Source organism: Cetorhinus maximus, chromosome 3, assembly GCF_964194155.1.
Source record: "Cetorhinus maximus chromosome 3, sCetMax3.hap1.1, whole genome shotgun sequence".
NCBI lineage: Eukaryota > Metazoa > Chordata > Chondrichthyes > Lamniformes > Cetorhinidae > Cetorhinus > Cetorhinus maximus.
The window spans coordinates 42,337,151-42,356,810 of record NC_135881.1 but is presented as its reverse complement, the minus strand read 5'-3'; the positions used below and the strand labels follow the sequence as shown (position 1 = coordinate 42,356,810).

General features: G+C 40.7%; 1 protein-coding gene across 1 annotated transcript in view; it reads left to right on the top strand.

Moving 5' to 3' along the window:
• Positions 1 to 19,660, top strand: part of svila (supervillin a) — a 231,578-nt gene that overhangs the window by 109,980 nt on the left and 101,938 nt on the right. Inside the window, exons 13-15 of the mRNA XM_078537730.1 lie at positions 2,544 to 2,639; positions 9,827 to 10,076; positions 13,626 to 14,205. Of these exons, the coding sequence (XP_078393856.1) occupies positions 2,544 to 2,639; positions 9,827 to 10,076; positions 13,626 to 14,205 (926 nt within the window). The remainder of the gene's footprint in view (positions 1 to 2,543; positions 2,640 to 9,826; positions 10,077 to 13,625; positions 14,206 to 19,660) is intronic.

Below are 19,660 nucleotides of genomic sequence, written 5' to 3'. Positions count from 1 at the left end.
CCTGTTAGTTGTTTGGTTGTCCAATATCGTTCACAACTGGACATAGCAGGACTGCAGAGCTTTGATTTGATCCCATTGGTTGCGGGACTACTTGCTCCGTCATATGCTGCTTCTGAGTTGTGCTATTTATAATGCTACTTTTGTGAAGCTCCTTTTACTTGCTATCCAACAAGCAAGGGCACAAACCCTTGATTGCCAGTTGTCTGATAAATAGTAGCAACGTTTCTTTGTGATGCAGTGGAAGAATGAAAGCAATAAGATCTCTTTTGGATTGAAGTGGCTCTAAAATGACACTCCTGTCTAGATAAACTCAAAACTTAAGTCAATTCTCTAGCAGACCAGGTAGTTTCATACCTGAGCCAAGAAGGTTCACACTGCTCCAAGTCATTGCTGATTAACCTGATGACTGGGCTCACTGAAAGAAATTGGAGGAGTCACTGGTGGAAATTGGAAGTGTCACTGGGGGGCCTGATTTATTTACAGCAGCTCTGGATAACTCTGTACATCAGTGCCCTAATGTGACAGGGTGGTCCTAGATAGACAAGAAGTGGGATTACCAAGGAGCCATAGAATGTTACAGCACAGAGACAGGCCATTCGGCTTACCAATTCTGCAGCAGTGCTTTTCCCCATATGAACACCTGGTCTAGTGTCACTCTCCAACTTTCTCTTTAGCCTGTATTATTGCTCTCTTTTAAGCATTTACCCATCTTTTTTTAATTTATTAACTTTAATTGTGACGGAGAATTCCACATTTTAACTGCATTTTCTAACTAGTTTTTCCCCCTAATTTCTCCTGTGATTCTTTTACCATCATTGTTAATAGGTGCGTAGAATACAAGAGCAAGGAGGTTATGTTGAACTTGTACAAGACACTAGTTTGGTGCTTTCTGCTCAGTTGGAGTATCATGTACAGTATGGGTGGTGCACTTTAGGAAGGATGTGAAGGCATGGAAGAGTGTGCAGAAATGGTTCCACAGATGAGGAACTTCAATTATGAAGATAGACTGGAAAAGTTAGGACTGTTTTCCTTGGAGAAAAGAAGACTGAGAGGATATTTGATAGAGATATTCTAAATCATGAGGGGCCTGGACAGAGTAGATAGGGAGAAACTGTTCCCGCTTGTGAAAGGATCAAGAGCGAGAAGGCACAGAGTTAAAGTAATTGATAAAAGAAGCAAAAGGGACATGAGGAAAAACTTCTTCACTTGGAAAGTGGTTAAGGTCTGAAATTTGCTGCCTGAGAGTGTAGTGGAGGAAGGTTCATTTAAAGCATTCAAAAGGGAATTAACTGTTATCTGAAAGGGAAGAATGTGCAAGGTTACAGGAAGAAGGTGGGAGAATTGCACTAAGTGAGTTGCTCATTCAGAGAGCCCATACAGATACAGTGGGCCAAATGACCTCCTCCTGTGCTGTAACAATTCTGAGATTCTTAAATTTATGTTCTTCTGTGACCAACTCACTGACCAGTGGCAAAAGCCTATCACAGTTTACATTAATCTTGAAGTTCTCTATTGATTCCTTCTCAGCTCTCGTGAAGAAGCCCTAACTGCTTAAAATTTCTCTTCAAACTGTAACCCCTCACCCTTGGTGCATCCTAATGTGAAACATAAAGCAGATTTAATGACTAATGGTCCTAAAAGGCTAAGACCCACTGCCATTGGAGACATTTTCAGAGAATCCTAGACCGGCACTTTTCAGAGATCACAGTCCATTAAAACCCAGGCTCTCCTCACCAACCCATCTATGGCCTAGATAAAATCTTTGTTCCTCACAACTAGTCATCACACTAGAATCATGAATTTCAGCATCAGGAGTACCCATTCCCTATTGTTCTACAAGATACTGAACATCAAGCAGTCATTACACCAATAATTTCAGTGATTTATTACAATTATGTATTGAGATAAAATATTAAACTGGGGCTTCTGACTTACAGCTCCTTCCATTTGGGGGCCTGTTTTGTATTCAATGCAATACTCCTGACTTAGCATCTTAAAGAGGCAGACAAAGATAGCTGACCTTTAAGGATTAGCTCAAGGATATGCAAGGAGACTCCTTGAATTGTATTGAAAGCGTAGCTGGTGTTGGAGTTTGTACAGTCAGTATTGGCCCAAGTGTGAATGTAGTCCATGTCGAGTGAGGATCACACTTGGTTTAAGGCATTTTTTGATCAGCTGTGTTCTAAGTGCACCTTCCCAAAAGAGTTATTCAAGCATTTAAGTGTCTGTTAAATATTTGCTGCTGTGTGCTGTGAAAGGCAGATTATGTATATATTGTTCTTGAATGGATAAGTATCCAAGCAACGCTCTAGCTTTTTTCCTTTTCCGTCCCAGTGGTATTCATTTGAGGGACTTATCGTAGTATGTGAAGATGATAATCATGGTTATTTGGAGAGTCTAGCTCAGGTGAGGTGTGTTACAACTGAGATGAGTAATTGTTTTCTATTTCTATTTTGTCTTTCTGCTTATATCCTTATAAATTTGCTTCTTCGCTTAATTCTTTTCTCTCCTACATGCTTTGACCTTTTTTTCCCTGTTTCTAGTGAACCCACCCCTGTCTCTCATACGGTGACTGTCAACACAGTCATGGCAAGAACTTCTAGCCCCACTCTAGTAAACTCCAATTCAAAACCAATCAGGTACTTTGCAATTTGCATGTCCAGCTAAGTGGATGGCTGTGCCAGTTAAAATACTAGTGATCATCTGGTTCTAAAAGCGTTATTTTGTGCTCTTTTCAAAGTTAATCTTGTGCCTTTTAAACTAACTTAATATTTTTGTATTTATTCATTAGTATCTAATTATGATTTAAGCGACTTTAGAAAGCTCCTGTCAAAATTTCTTCAACTGAGTTGTATGAACTAAAAATGTATTTAATAATTCAACTCTGTAACTTAACAAATGTGTGTATGCAGGTAGTGCATCAATATAAATGTTGTGATTTGTATACCCTAAATTTAACATAAGAACATAAGAAACAGAGGCAGGAGTAGACCACACAGCCCCTGCTTCGCCATTCACTGTGATCTTGGCTGATCTCTTGCATGGAAGGATTTAGGTGAATAGGTTGGAAATTCAAGATCTCAACATGAAGAACATGCAATTTTTCTTTTGTTTCCCCCACCCCCCCAAAAAAACTCATTCTTTTCTGATTCACCTGAAGATTCACTCTGCTTAAGTCACTGCAGAGACGCCCTCCTTCCTAACCTTTGCCAATTCTACTTTTGAGCCGAACATCAAGGTTTTTCGGGCGTATTGTTACTATTTTTCTCTTCTCTTTCCCAACCCCATTCGCCTGTCTCACCATGAGTGGAGTTGTCTAACTACAATCGGCCAGTCATCTCCTGATAGTATTAATGAGAACTCTTCTTCCTGTGAGAATGAGAATCATTGGTGTTAGCCAGTGTTCTATCATCCTTTAGAAAACTACATAGTGAATATATTTGTGATCCTAATAATGTTATTGCTATCATGAATTTACAAATTTCTCTACTTAGGTTACCATTATCAGAATTTGTTTCTAGCTTAATTAATTAATTTTCCATAGTATTCTACACTAAACTTGTGTAAACCTTGTGTGTTGATGTCCAAAGAGACTTGGGATGTGCTTGTGCAAGGAATGCAGAAAGGTAGCATGCAGGCGCAGCAAACAATTAGGAAGGCAAATGGCATGTCAGCCTTGATTGCAAGAGGATTGGAGGACAAGAATAAAGTAGTCTTGCTGCAATTGTACAGGCTTTTGGTGAGACCACATCTGGAATAGTATGTGCAATATTGGCCTTCATAATTAAGAAAGGATATACTTGCATTGAAGGCAGTACAGCGAAAGCACACTAAATTGGTTCCTGTGGGGGTTATCCTATAATGAGAGGCTAAGTAAATTGGGCTTATATTGAAACCTACAAAATTCTGAAGAGGCTGGATGGAGTAGACGCTGAGAGATTGTTTCCAGTGTTTGGGGAATCTAAAACATGGGCACAGTCTCAGGATAAGGGGCCAATCATTTAGTACTGAGATGAGGAGAAACTACTTCACTCAAAGGGTTGCGAATCTTTGGAATTCTCTACCCCAGGGGGTTGTGGATGCTCCATTGTTGAATACATTCAAGGCTGGGATAGACAGCTTTTTGGGGTCTTAGGGAATTAAGGGATAGGGGGAGCAGGCAGGAAAATGGAGTTGAAGCCCTCAGATCAGCCATGACTGTATTGATTGGTGGAGCAGGCTCGATGGTCTACTCCTGCTCCTATTTCTTGTGTTCTTGTATAAAACATATAACAATGATTAAGTTTAATATTAACCAAAACTAAGTTTTTCCACAATGGCCTAGTAAAAGTAGGCATGACCCAGAATGGCATTAAGCCAAAAAGTAGCAAATGCAATTTCTGATCTACGTTGAGATAATTGTTTGTAATTAAGGTAGCAGTTCAGGATTACTATCGGATCAGTGGCCCCGAGAGGTGGTGGGGGGATGCATGGGGAAGATCGCATAAGATCCTGATCACCCTCCAGTGACCCCCGCTGGAAACTGGTTGGTAATGGTAAAGAGCTGGTTCAGTTGCGAAACCCTACTCAATTAAACAGCCTTACTGGCTGCCGAGTGTCTTTACTTGCACAAGAGGGTGAGCCATTGTGCGTAGAACTGTGCCATTCAGGAGAGGAGAGGGAATGCCAGGAGGAGAGGGAGAAAATGCCAGGAGGAGAGGGCAGAACTAGTTAGCCAGCATCTAATTTCACATGATGCTTTGTGCATCTTGATCCAAGTGTTTGCAGAAGGAAATTTTTTTTAAATCCATATCCGAAATCATTGGAATGTAAGAAGCACAAACTTGAGCACATTGGGCAGTTCAAATTTCTTTGCTCATTGGTAGAGTTGTATGAAGTATGCTGTGCCGAATACTTTTTATGTTTCAATTCTAGAACATGCTTTATCACAGCTATCTAAGCCCTAACATCTGGAATTCACTCCATAAACCTCTTCATCTTTCTACCATTCTTTCATTTAAGATACTCCTTTAAAACCTATGACCAAGCTTTTGGGCATCTGCCCTAACATCTCCTTATGTAGCTAGGTGTCAAATTTTCTCTCATGCTCATGTGAAGCACCTTGGGGTGTTTTACTACGTGGGGCACTAGATAAGTGGAAATTGTCTTTGCTAATCAAGATTTAGATAGGTTCAATGGTGTTTAAGTAAAGCCAATTTTATAAATCAGCAGTAAATGTTTTAGATTTTGGCTTTTAATACAGTAAAGTGAAGGCAAATAATTCATTAGTGAAAGTAGTAGTTGGATCCTAATATTTACAGCCTGGTGTAGGTATTTACAAGATGGTAGTTTGGGGGGAAAGGGTGAGGGCCAGCTCATGGGATGTGTGTTCAAAACTAATATTTAAGGTGCAGATTCATTGTTTACAGTTTATTTTTAAGATAAAAATTCTTAATAAAGACGAATGGGGCATGCAGTTTGTTTTATTGTCCTTCACTGTCGGTCGTCAAGTCTGTTCAGTTGTGAAATGTAGTGGGTATTCCTCATTGTGTAGCCTCGATCTGGTTTTTAATATATTTTTTTGAAAGTTATGGCACTTTGGAGTAGCCTAGGACTACCATTTTAAATGTGCCACATGTACCGTAGCGGGGTCCCAAACATAGTGGGCTAATTTTGAAGGCAATATTTTCTATTGTGGTTTTCCCCTCTATCCACACAGCCAGGTTCTTAAGTTTATTGTTTCTACTGAAACTAGATTTTTGGTTCATTTATGTGGCCAGTTCGAACATTGTATCTCGTCAACAGCAAGTTGTAAAAGATGATTTAGGTCTTCTATAGCTGACTGACAATAGTGTTGAAGAACGTATAGGAGGCAATTTATAAGCAGTCCGGCATGGACAAACTCCAGGGAAAGTGGGAAGACTGATCCTTTTTGTTCCTGGGTTGTCTGAGCAACAGGCCCATAAAACTAAATTATTCAGGGTAGCCTCAAATTCAATATTTGAACCCCATATCAATAAAGTAGAAAAACGGTATTCTGAGGTGGAATGTGTAGCACAAATTTGAAATAACTAATCACCAAGCTGCAAAATATTAACTGGCTAAAGAAACTAAACAGCGCCATCTGCTGGCTTGGGAAATAAATTGCACTTTATCGATTAGTTTTTGAGAGTTTCAAACACTGAATAAAATAGAATTTCAGAAGTATGGTTATAAGGTTCACAAACCTATTGGCCTTAGCTTTTCATTTAATTTCTTGTGACAAAGGTTCAAAAGATGCTACCGGGTATTTTGTTAATCTTGAGTGTAAGCTAGTTCTGAACTCATCCTAAACTTGTAAGATGATATATTTAAGCTGAGCCACTTCATTCCTGCCATCCAGAGCATCCAAGTCTACAAGTGTGCCTTGTGTTTTGCTTGAAATATGCATGCCTTGTTTTTGTAGATCAGGTTTAAAATACTATTACATAACTTAATATTGCATTTTAATTACACTGTTTTCAGTTGGCGATTAATAACTTGCTGCAACTCTTGATATTTAAAAAGAAAATGCAATGCTATCATGTGTGTACATTATAACATTTTAGAAGGGAAGATTGAAAATGATAACTGTGGCCTGTTCTGGTTGAAATTCAAGCCTGGAAAGTCTCCATACAATTGCTCTTTTTTTAGTTCATTCTTTTGAGATTCTCTCTAATTTACAAGTTGTTTTCAGGCCTTTGCTAATGGTGTTCTTGAATCATCTGCTGTAGGTATGAGAAGCTAACGGGATTTTCTTCTCCTCTAAGGTGAAGGACGTCTTGGGCTTAACTTGGGACATTACCATGTGTGGCGCAGTCCTCGATGCACATTTAATGCTGGGTTGGATTATTTGCAGGATAAGGGCTGTGAATGATGCCACCTGCTTTACTTTCAACTTAGTTTTCAAATAAAATAGACCAGTTTTATTGCTGATAGAAGAGACATTTAAGCTTTTTGTCTTGCACTCATCAAGAGACTCGCAAGATGAAATGGGGCGCATCAAAGGCATCCTACAGGATAATGGCTACCCTGACTTTGTGCTGTATATCATGCAAACTCATGAACGGTCCTAAGGCCATCATTTTCGGCCCCGAAAAGTGCCCAGTCTACCTCAGATTACCCTGGAAGAGCAAGGATCTCAAATATTTGAGCAACAGGTGAAGCTAGCTGTTTCACACTGCTACTATGTAGTAGCAACATGAGTGGTATTCACCACTAGCAGAATGCTGCCATCAAGCCAAAAAGACGTTCTGCCTATTGCACAAATGAGTAATGTGGTATATGAATTTCAGCACCAGTGTGATGTTAGGTCTGTAGGCTGTACGTCCCAAAGACTGGCGGATCGTATCAAACAGCATGTCCCAGCTCCTGATGGCAATGGGCAGGGTACAGACCCAACCAGGTCATGCTTGCAAAACTCAAAACAAAGTGTCCAGCATTAGATGTGATTCCACGATTGGACAACATTTGCTAAATAATCCTCAATGTGCTAAGAATTTCCTGACAACCAATTTAAGATTGTCCGTTGGGCTTGCAATGTGGTAGATTTGCGTGTACAGGGAGCTACATATATTAATACACAGGGCCCTGTTCTTTGCAGATAAAAGGAAAGTGTACATGCACTGCGCCTGTTTCAACTAAAGAAAATAAGTGACAGCCATTCACTGACTCATTCCTCTGGGCAATGTCTTGACCAATGAAGATCAAGCTGCCTGGTTTAAATTTCAAACAGTGTTTGGCAGTTAGCTGCTAGTCGCCATCAGTGGTGCATTCTCCATGGCAACACCACTTGCCAACCAATCAGCACTCTCCACACAATATAAATTGTTGTTTTCCCCCCCTTATATTGGTATTCTTGCAATTGCTCTGATGAGTCCAAGACGAAAAGCTTAGACATGTCTCTTTTTTTCAGCAATACTCAAGTTCTGTACTACCAAATGACTATTTGTGTACAAGTTTTAGTTAACATTAATGTTCTGTATAAAGCTCTGTACTCCCCTGTCAAGCTGATGTGAATGTTACTACGGACTATTTCTCAGGAGTTAAATTACATTGAACTGAGTTGTGCTACTCATTCATGTAGATTTGGAATTTTTCTAATCAGCGAGATATGCCATGGCTCTTGACATAAAGATTTCCCAATCTCTTGCAGAGCTTTCCCACAAGGAGAGGGGAAGTTGTCTCTGGGCCACATTTGTCTCCTATTAGCCTGCTTGCTGCAGCATTGGCAGAAGCTCAAAAATCTCCCCCCTGCTCCATTAGATGTAGTTAACGTATGACTTCGGAAGAACATTTTGGCTTGGGGGGTTGTGGGGTTGGTGGCCGGGCGGGGCGGGGGGCATGGTGGGCAAGTTAGCACCCTTGCCAAAAATATTGTGGTTATGAATTTGATATACCAATATTTGACAGCAACCTTAAGCATAAAAGAATAATATTAAACTAAAGTTTCGAATGGGACCAGTAATTATTCTGTATCATTGCACTGTACTAGCTTTATATTTTGTCAACATTAAGTCGCCTTTTTTTAAATCCAGGAAAAGGGACTTTTATTTAGCAGTTATCATATTTCTCTCAAATATCCAAAGTGCTTCACAGGCGATTAACTGTAACCGTAAACATGTATAATGTTTTAAGCAAATATTGTCAATAAAACCATCATGAAATTTTGTTATTATTACTATCCCATTCCTGCAACTATCTAACTGAAGGATTTCAGCGTTAAAAGTTCTCATTGTTCAAGTTCTCATTGAATAAAATATTTTAAAGTACCCGAACACCAACTGCGGTGATGAGGTTACAAGATCTTGCCCACCTTTCAGGCACCCCACCGCCTTTACTATCTGTTTTTTTTTTTCAATACAACTTCTAATTTTCATTGATTTAAGATGTTTCATGATTGAATGAACACTGTACCACCTTTGAGTGAGCATCTCAGTATCAGAATTGACAGTATAAATGAAATATTTGCTTGGGTGCTAATTCATTCACTAGTTATTTTACCATGTATCCGTAATGTATTTTTTAATGGCCTGATTGAGATGATGCCTGGGCAACCCGTTTCCATAAATCTGACCGGGCTTGTCATGAGCCATCCACCAGTCAGTGTGTGAGCACAGGGATAACTTACTGGTTCCTTTACCCTCCTGTGTGGTTGCCTTTCAATCCACACCTTGAAATGGCAGTCTGAGCCCAAATCTCGTCATTCCATAAATTAATACGCTGCCATTACATTCTGTAAAGCAGATATTTATATGTCATATTTAAGAGCTTTGGCCTTTAAATGGCAGTGAACGTTAACAATTTTACGTGCTGGAAAGTTTGCATTTAAACTTTGATTCTAACCCGTCATTACATGCTATCATCAAGACCCCCATTTGATTAGCCTCTAATCCTTTCACACTTTAGCTGTCAGTGTTTGTGTGAAAACCCAAACCTGCGCAGCTTTAGTGTATAAACCTAGACAAAATAAGCAGTTAATTAACTGCGCATTTGTGGTTAGTGTAATGAATTTCAGCCACCATTAAGGTCATTTGTAAAGTCTTTATCAACTTCAGTTTGTTTTTGGGATTTTCTGATATTTGGATTGTTCAGGTTGCCTTCTAATACTTACATTTAGTTTTGAAAACCTATATATCTAGAATAATGTATAATATTTACCTCACTCTTAATGATATGGTTTTTAAAAAAGACTTTTGAATAACGGGAAGCTGCATGTATTTTAAGTGATGAATTGTAAAGTTCTAATTTTAGAGACATTTTTGGGACAGGGACTATGTAAGTATACTGCAAAATGATGACCTAAATATCAAACCAATGCATTTCCTAGACTACAAGCATCTGCACAGCATACTGCGGGAGAACAGAAGGCGAGTGAAGCCAAAGAATTGACAGAACAAGGCCAGCCTGAAGAGCCAGACATCTCAACACTGAGCCTGGCAGAAAAGATGGCTCTGTTCAATCGCCTTTCGCAACCTGTGACTAAAATAAAAGCAGCAAGGAGTAGAAGTGATACTAAGCAAAGACGGTCAAATTCCCGATATCAGACTCAACCAATTACACTGGGTGAAGTTGAAGAGGTACGTGTTTATACAAATTACAGTGACATCTAGTGTTCTTAAGCTTAAAGGCCACTTTCCCTGCAGAAGGTCAGAGCTTGAAGTTTATTCAGAAAGACGAATTCTCTTCCTTCAGTTGGGAATGATAACTGAGCAGTGATAATTTCAGAAATGATGGTGCAATTTATTTGGTAGTGCTGCCTTTGAAAGGTCTATGCCGAGAATGTGAAAAATAGATGTGTTTAAGGTAGTTGTTGCACCTTAATGTAGATGAAGTGGATTGGGCTCTGACTCAAATGTTGCTTGAACCCAGTAACTGGCAACAAAGATGGAGAAAAACAAATTGCTTGATTGGATGTTTTCAATTTGCAAATTGGAGCCTCGCTGTCTAGAAACTAAATGTAATTGCAAGATATTGGGCTACAAGCAAACACCGAGGAAAATGTCTCATATAGTGGGATGGAATGAAGGCAGAGAAACTTGTGAAGTGAGGTAGCATTTAAATAGCTCAAAGTCTGGCTCTTTTGGTGAGCTACTGGACCTTTTGCTGTTGCAATGGATTTCTCTGTTAATCTGTAAATGGAACTTCATGTGAAGCAGTTGTATAGGATTACAGTGGTGTAAAAGCACCAGTTTTTTTTTGTCCTTGGAACATGAGCTAATATGTTATATAATGGCATTTGGGTTTAACGTGTCATAAAGTATGTCTTTTATGAGCTTAAAATATCTCTGCACATGGGTTAATTCTTAAAGCAAGCAGAAATTTATAACAAAGGACAAAATGCTGCATTGATCTTGGGTGTGGCTTTTTGACCTCGAAGACCAAAATTCTATTCCACTGCAGTGAAATCTGAGACCATTTCGGACAGTAAAAACACGTACAAACTTTGCTAGATCTAAGTAATTATTGACGCCCTGTTTCAAATGGTCAAGAGTTAAACATTCTTGCATTGTAAGATTGGATTAATGTCCTAGAGCTTAGTTAGATTACTCCTAAAGATCACAAAAAATTCATAACGTTCATATTTTTGAAAGCTTCATTGAGGTGATCTAGTGGCATGGGTATGTTCTATGACAGAGAATTTAACTAAGGAGGAAAGGTCTTATGAAGGCTTGGCGATCCCTGTTACTCATGCTTTGTTAAATATATAATTGTCATTACTAGTGTTCCTCCAGATAGTAATATCAGATTGACTGAACATTCTGAAATGCCACACATTATGAGCAGAAAGTAGACATTGATTACCCAAGTGTCTGATTTGTAAAGTTCTGCATGTCTTGCACATTAGCAACAACAGAGGTGTCAGTTTTGGCACCATGGTAGCAATCCTGCCCCTGAGTCAGAAGGTAATGGTTTTGAGGCTCACTCCATAGGACTTGCATTCCTAATCTAGGCTGGCACCCCCATGTTGCACTTGGAGAATGCTACACTGTCAGAGATACTATTTTTCTGTTGAGACATTAAACTGAGGCTGCATTTAGCTTCTTGGGTAGACATTAAAGCTTCCATAGCACTAGAAAGAAGTGAAGAGGATTTTTTTTTTGGTGCGCTGGACAACACTTATCCATCAGCCAACAACACTAAAGCAGATTATAAAAGCAAAAAAACTGCAGATGCTGGAAATCTGGAACAAAATCAGAAAATGCTGGAAGAACTCAGCAGGTCTGACAGCATCTGTGGAGAGAGAAACAGAGTTGACGTTTTGAGTCCGTATGACCCTTCTTCAGAGCTACAGAGAAATAGAAATGTGATGAAACTTATACTGTTTAAGGGGGTTGATGGAGTAGGTGAAGCTGGATAGGTGGAGGCAAAGGAGAGAGTGACAAAGATGTCATAAACAAAAAGACAAAGGAAGTGTTAATGGTAGTGGTAAGGGCTAAAAAAGGTGCTGATGATGGTATAAAGGTAAGATTGCAGAATGTGATAATAGCAGAACAAGGGTAAGCACTCTGAAAAGAACAACATGAACAAGTAACAGATGACCCTTGTGGGGTGGGGGGAGAGGGTGGTGGTGGGGGGAAAAAGGGATCGATAATGGAATAAGAATTGGAGATAAAAAAATTGGGGATAAAATAATGAATCTAATAAAAATACATTTATTTTTTATTCGCTTATTTTTTTTTTTCATTTTTATTTTCATTCATTTATTCATTGTTTTATTCCCCCCCCCTTCTTATCCCATTTTCGATCCCTTTTTCCCCCACCCCCACAAGGGCCATCTGTTACTTGTTCATGTTATGATCTTTTCAGAGTGCTTACCCTTTCCTGCTATTATCACATTCTGCTATCTTACCTTAATGCCACTATCAGCACCTTTTTTAGCCCTTACCACTATCATTAATACTCCCTTTGTCCTTTTGTTCATGACATCTTTGTCAATCTCTCCTTTGCCGCCACCTATTGCTGGCCTTCTACCCAGCTTCACCTGCTCCACCCACCCTTAAACGGTATTAATTTCATCACATTTCCACTTCTCTGTAGCTCTGAAGAAGGGTCACTAAAACAGATTATCTGGTCATCTATCTCAATGCTGTTTGTGGTACCTCGATATGTGCAAATTGATTGTCACATTTTCCTAGATTGCAAGTATATAAAGTGCTTCATTGGCTGTGAAGTGTTTGGGGTTTCCTAGAGTTTAGGTGCTAAATAAACCTCATTCCTGCTCTACCCCTTTCCTTCTCTCACTTTCCTCCTCCACCTTTGCTCCTTCTTTTAACAAATTTGTGTTAAGAAGTTGATTCATTATACATTGGGTGAGTAAAGTAACATCCGAAGCTTAGTTTAATCTCAGTACAGAGTTATATGCATCCAAGTATAAAACACTGGTTTGTCTTCAGCTCCAGTATTGTGTCTGATTCTGGACATGGCATGATAGGAAGGCTGTGAAGGCATTAGAGAGGGTGCAGAAAAGATTCATGAGAATCGTTCCAAAGATGAGGACCTTCAGTAATGCAAAAAGATTGGAGGAGTTGGGTCTGTTCTTCTTGGAGATGAGAAGGTTGAGAAGAGATTTGATAGAGGCATTCAAGATCATGAGGGGTCAGGACAGAATGGATGGTGAGAAACTGTTCTCATTGATGGAAGGATCAAGAACCAGAGGACACGGATTTAAGGTAATTGGCAAAGGAAGCAACGGCAACATGAGAAAAAACTTTTTCACCCAGTGAGTGGTTCGGATCTGGAATGTACTGCCCGAGAGTGTGGTGCAGGCAGGGTCAGCTTTCGAAACAGAATTGGATCATTATCTGAAAAAGAAAAAATGCAGGGCTGCGAAGAAATGGTAGGGGAGTGGCACTAGGCGAATTGCTCCTTCAAAGGGCTAGCACAGACATGACAAGCTAAATAGTCTCCTGTGGTGTAATAATTCTAAGTTCAACAATAAATTACTTAAGGTCTTGTGCATCATATGCTACTGTGTGTTATCATTTGAGTCTTGAAAAGATTAAATACCGTTGGGAAGGAAATCTTCCAATCTTTTATACTTTGCAGTAAACTGGAGACACAGCAGTATAATAATTTTATTTCACTTTTTAGCACATATAAAAACTTTAATCTGCCTTTTATTGCAGGTGCAAAATGGAAATGGAATGATAAGGCCCTTCTCACACTCTCTCGTACAGTCAATGACCAATCAGGTTGCTACAGTCTCTACAGCCTGCGCTGGTGACCTACATCTTGGAAAGTCTTCCATTGCTGAGAATAGTTTACATACTACCCGCAAGTCAGCAGCAAAATCTATTCTTACTTCCCATAGCTCACTTGCCAGTGCTGATATTTCAACAAGTATACTTCCATCAGAACGCACACAGGAAAAAACCTACGGATTCATTGGAGTATTCAAAGAGGATACTGGGGATGACTACAGAAATGATGAAACAAAAGAGATACTGCAAAAGAGCAGCACATATAATTGTAACTTTACAGAAACTGATCTACAAGTACCAACTAGGAAGAGTATGGATAGTAAGCATGGAACCCCAGAAAGAGACAATGAGGAACAATTCAGTGCAGAAATCTTGCCACAGGCAGCTGAAAGGAAAGAGATTATGAAATCAGAAAACATACATGAGAGCTGGGACACCGAAGAGAAAAGCTTTGAAGAAATGCTGGAAGTGGAACACGACATGAAGAACAAGCAAACTGTTACAGGTAAACAGGTGTCAATTCTTGCTTTAAATCAAAATTTCATTGTTACTGTAAAGTTGGTGACTTGAACAGTTGGTTGAGTGATTTTTGGCTGAACAAAAACTTCTGAGTGTCAATTCCAAGAATGTCATAATTTGAGTGAATGCTTTTTAAGACGTAATGATATGCACAATCAGAAGCACTTACAGTGGGGAGTGAGTGCAAAACTAATTCTGGGAGTACTTAGCAGTTATTTTAAACAAAATTCTTTACAAAAATGTCCATAAGATCCCCAGACACATGTTACCGTGAATCCATTCATCCCCTGAGTACAGGCAGGAGGGATTGAACATAAAATACAATTTGCATCACAGAAACAGACTAGTCTGCCCTACTGGTCTATGCTAATATGAATGATCCATGAGCCTCCTCCCATCCTAATCTAACCCTATCAGCATGTCCTTCTATTCCTTTCTCCAGCATGTACTGATCCGGCTTTCTCTTAAATGCAGCTCTGCTATTCACTTTAACTGCTCATTGATGGAAAGTTTCACATTCTAACCGCTCTCTGGGTAAAGAGATTAATCTGTATTCCTGTATGTTATATGGAACAACCCAACCACATCACTCCCAAAATACCAAAGAATATGGGCAGTTCTCCGGTTACAGTTTAACTATCCTAAAACGCAGGACATATCCACATTATTATCTTGTATAGTTAGGGTCCAGTTTTGGATACCTTGTTGTACAGGTCATCCTGAAATTTACCACCTTGCACAAAAGGAACTTTTGCATCTCCCACTGGATCTTAGTCAGTATATATACTAACCTAACCCCCCTGGAACAACCTGTCTTGTCAGCCCTGGGTACTGTAAAGTTGCTTACTCTACTAATTTCAGGCACTGCCCATCCTAGTACCAGTTCATTAATTCTATGACCTAGATAGCCACATCTCCCAGAAGAGCTCAGGGCAATCGGGAAGAGTCAGCATGGTTTTGTGAAAGGAAAATCATGTTTAAACAATTTATTGGAATTCTTTTGAAGGAGTCACATGCACAGTGGATAAAGGGGAACCTGTAGACGTACTATACTTGGATTTCCAGAAGGCATTTGATAAGGTGCTACATCAAAAATTATTATGGAAAATAAAAGCGCATGGTGTAGTGGGTAACATAGTAACATAGATGGAAGATTGGCTGGCTGACAGAAAGCAGAGAGTATGCATAAATGGGCCTTTTTCTGATTGGCAGGATGTGACGAGTGGCATCTCACAGGGATCTGTACTGGCGCCTCAACTTTTTACGATTTTCGTCAATGACTTAGATGAGGGGAGTGAAGACATGGTAGCTAAATTTGCAGATGACACAAAGATAGGTAGGAAAGTATGTTGTGAAGAGGACATGAGGTTGCAGATGGATATAGATAGGTTGAGTGAGTGGGCAAGGATCTGGCAAATGGAGTTTAATGTGGGAAAATGTGAAGTTGTTCACTTTGGCGGGAAGAACATAAAAGCAGAGTATTAAATGGAGAATGGCGGCATAATTCTGAGGTGCAGAGGGATCTAGGTGTTCTAGTACAAGTCAGAAAAAGTTAGTTTGCAAGTACAGCAAGTAATTAAGAAGGCTAATGGAATGCTATCTTTTATTGTGAGAGGGATTGAACATATAAGTAAGAATGGAATGCTTCAGTTATACAGAGCATTGGTGAGATCGCACCTCGAATACTGTGTGCAGTTTTGGTCTCCTTATTTAAGGAAGGACGCAGTTCAAAGGAGGTTTACTAGATTGATACCTGGAATGAGTAGGTTGTCTTATGAGGAAAGGTTGGACAGACTGGGCTTGTTTCCACTGGAGTTTAGAAGAGTGAAGGGTGACTTGATTGAAGTATACATGATAGTGAACGGCCTTGACAAGGTGGACATCGAAAGGATGTTTCCTTTTGTGGGTGAGTCCAGAACTAGGGGGCACTATTTTAAAATTAGGGGTCGCCCTTTTAGGACAGAGATGAGGAGAAATTTTTTCTGTCAGAGGGTTGTGCGACTTTGGAATTCTCAGAAGGTGGTGGAGGTGGGGTCATTGCATATTTTTAAGGCAGGGGTAAATAGATTCTTGTTAGGCAAGGGAATCAAAGGTTATTGGGGTTAGATGGGAATGTGGAAATCGAAATACAAGATCATCAGCCATGATCTTATTGAATGGCGGAGCAGGCTCGAGGGGCCGAATAGTCTACTCCTGTTCCTATTTCTTATGTTCTTATGGTGCACTGGGCATATTTCAAACATCTTATGATTCCTGAGCTTCAGGTACTATTATTGAACAATGCAGATCCAACTAATTGTGGTCTGGATTTGAGTCTCCCAGCAAAATCCGTGACCTGGTCACCCCTCACTGCCACCCTTCACAGTTTACTAGTCATTCATCCTTAGAAGAAACCAACTGGGTACAGGAAGCATACCTTGGTGTATGTGGCCCCTAGCCTGGAGGATAGTCTTTTTTAATTTATTCGTTCATGGAATATGTGCACCACTGTCAAGGCCAGCATTTATTCCACATCCCTAATTGCCCTTGAGAAGATGGTGGTGAGCTGCCTTCTTGAACTGCTGCAGCCTGTGCTGTAGGTACACTCACAGTGCTGTTAGGAAGAGAGTTCCAGGATTTTCAACCAGTGACAGTGAAGAAACGGTTCATGGTTCCAAATCAGGATGGTGTGTGGCTTAGTGGGGAACTTGCAGGTGGTGGTGTTTCCCCTGTATCTGCTGCCCTTGTCCTTCTAGGGGGTGGAGTTCGCAGGTTTGGAAGCCGCTGCTGAAGGAGCCTTGGTGAGTTGCTGCAGTGCATCTTGCAGATGGGACACACTGCTGCCACTGTGTATCGGTGGCGGAGGGAGTGAATGTTTAAAATGGTGGATGGGTGCCAGTCAAGCTTTGTCAAGGATGGTGTCAAGCTTCTTGAGTGTTTTGGAGCAGCACTCTTCCAGCCAGGTGGATAGTATTCTATCACACTCCTGACTTTTTGCCTTGTAGATGATGGACAGGCTGTGAAGTCAGGAGTTGAGATACTTGCCACAGACTTCCCAGTCTCTGACCCACTCTTGTAGCCATGGCATTTTATATAGCTGGACCTGTTCAGTTTCTGGTCAGTTGTAACCCCCAGGATGTAACAGAGGGGGCTTCAGCAATGATAATGCCATTGAATGTCAAGGGAGTTGGTTAGATTCTCTCTTGTTGGAGATGGCATTACCTAGCATTTTTGTGGTGCGAATGTTACTTGCCACTTTTCACTCCAAGCCTGAATGTTGTCCAGGTCTTGTTGCATGTGGGCATGCACTGCTTCAGTATCTGAGGGTCATAATGGTGCTGAACATTGTGCAATCATCAGCGAACATCCCCACTTCTGCCCTTACGATGGAAGGAAGGTCATTGATGAAGCAACTGAAGATTGTTGGGACACTACCCTGAGGAACTCCTGCAGTGATGTCCTGGAACTGGGATGATTGACCTCCGACAACCGCAATCATCTTCCTTTGTGCTAGCAGAGAGTTTTCCCCTGATTTCCATTGACTCCAGTTTTGTTAGGGCTCCCTGATGCCACACTTGGTCAAATGCTACCTTGATGTCAAGGGCAGTCACTCTACCTTGCCTCTGGAATTCAGCTGTTTTGTGCACGTTGGACCAAGGCTGTAATGAGGTCAGGAGCTGAGTGGCCCTGGCAGATTCCAAACTGAGCACAAGTGAGCAGGTTATTGTCGAGCAAGTGCCACATAATAACATTGTCGATGACCCCTTCCATCACTTTGCTGATGATCAAGAGTAGATTGATGGGCAGTAATTGGCCAAGTTAAATTTGTCCTGCTTTTTGTGGACAGGACACACCTGGACAATTTTCCACATTGCCAGCTAGATGCGAGTTTTGTAGCTGTACTGGAACAGCTTTGCTCAGGGTGTGGCTAGATGTTGTCAGGGCCCATTGCCTTTGCAGTATTCAGTGCCTTTGGCCATTTCTTGATATCACGTGGAATGAATCGAATTGCCTGGAGACTGGCATCTGTGATGCTGGGAACCTCGAGGAGGCTGAGCTGGATTATCCGCTCGGCACTTCTTGCTGAAGATGGTTGCAAATACTTCAGTCTTGTCTGTTGCACTGATGTGCTGGGTTCCCGCATCATTGAGGATAGGGATATTTGTAGAATCTCCTCCTCCCACTAGTTGTTTAATTATCCGCCACCATTCATGACTGGGTGTGGCAGGACTGTAGAACTTAGATCCGATCTGTTGGTTGTGGGATCACTTAGCCCTGTCTATCGCATGCTGCTTCTGCTGTTTGGCATGCAAATAATCCTTTGTTGTAGCTTCACCAGGCTATGCCTCATCTTTAGGTATGCCTGCTGCTGCTCCTGGCCGGGTCAACCCTGGTTCAATGGAGAGCACAGGAGGGCTCCACAAATATCCTCAGTAGCCTCAGCTGGCATAACTGCAAGATGCAGGGACTTCCCAGACCATCTCTGCCTCCACCACCATCACAACTTGTACTTATATAATATATCGTATCTTTAACATAGTAAAACATCCCAAGGCACTTCACAGGAGCATTATCAAACCAACCTGACACTGAAACTTGAGGTACTTATAAGGAACATCTTAAAGGAGAAAAGGGAGTCACAGAGATTTAGGGAGGAAATTCCAAAGCTTAAGTCATGGAGCCAGTGATGAAATGATTTAAAATAAGGGATGAGCAAAAGACCAGAATCTGTGAGGCACAGATATCGAGGGTTATAGTGCTGGAGGAGATTACCGAGGTAGGGAGAGGCATCAAGGAATTTTGAAAACAAAGATGTGAATTTTAAAATTAAGGTATTTGTAAGTTTCAGGGGCTTTGAGTTATAAAATATCTACATTACGAATTCTTACTTTCTAACAATGGGGTCCCCAGTTGTGCCTGGCCTAACAAGGTACAGAAAGCTAGTATTTATGAATCAAGCAGAATTTAAGTAACATGTTACATATACTCCACAAAAGCAGTGAAGACAACATGGAAAGCTCTTATCCTTCAAGGTCCTAGGATTCCTTGTGTGCTGCCGGCACAAGTGATTCCTTCCTTCCTCTGTCCCTGAAGTGACAACACATTGAACTGTGTCTCAAAGAATCATATCAGAGAAGCCACATAAATCTATGGATTATTAACTGAACCATGTGCAAATTGGCATAGGGTACATAAAATTAGAGATCAGAATATGTGGCTCAAAGACTGGTGCGAGAGAAGTAGGTTCTGGTTTGTACTGACACCAGTACTGGGGAAAGTGTGAGCTATACCATTGGGGCGGTGTACACCTGAACCATGCTGGAACCAGCATTCTAGCAAGCCGCATAACTAGGGAAGTAGAGAGGGTTTTAAACTAAATAGTGGGGGCTAGGGATCAAATTTGGCAAGATGTGGTAAATCAAAGAGTAGAGAAAAGGCAAGAGAGAGAGGTATTCATGTGG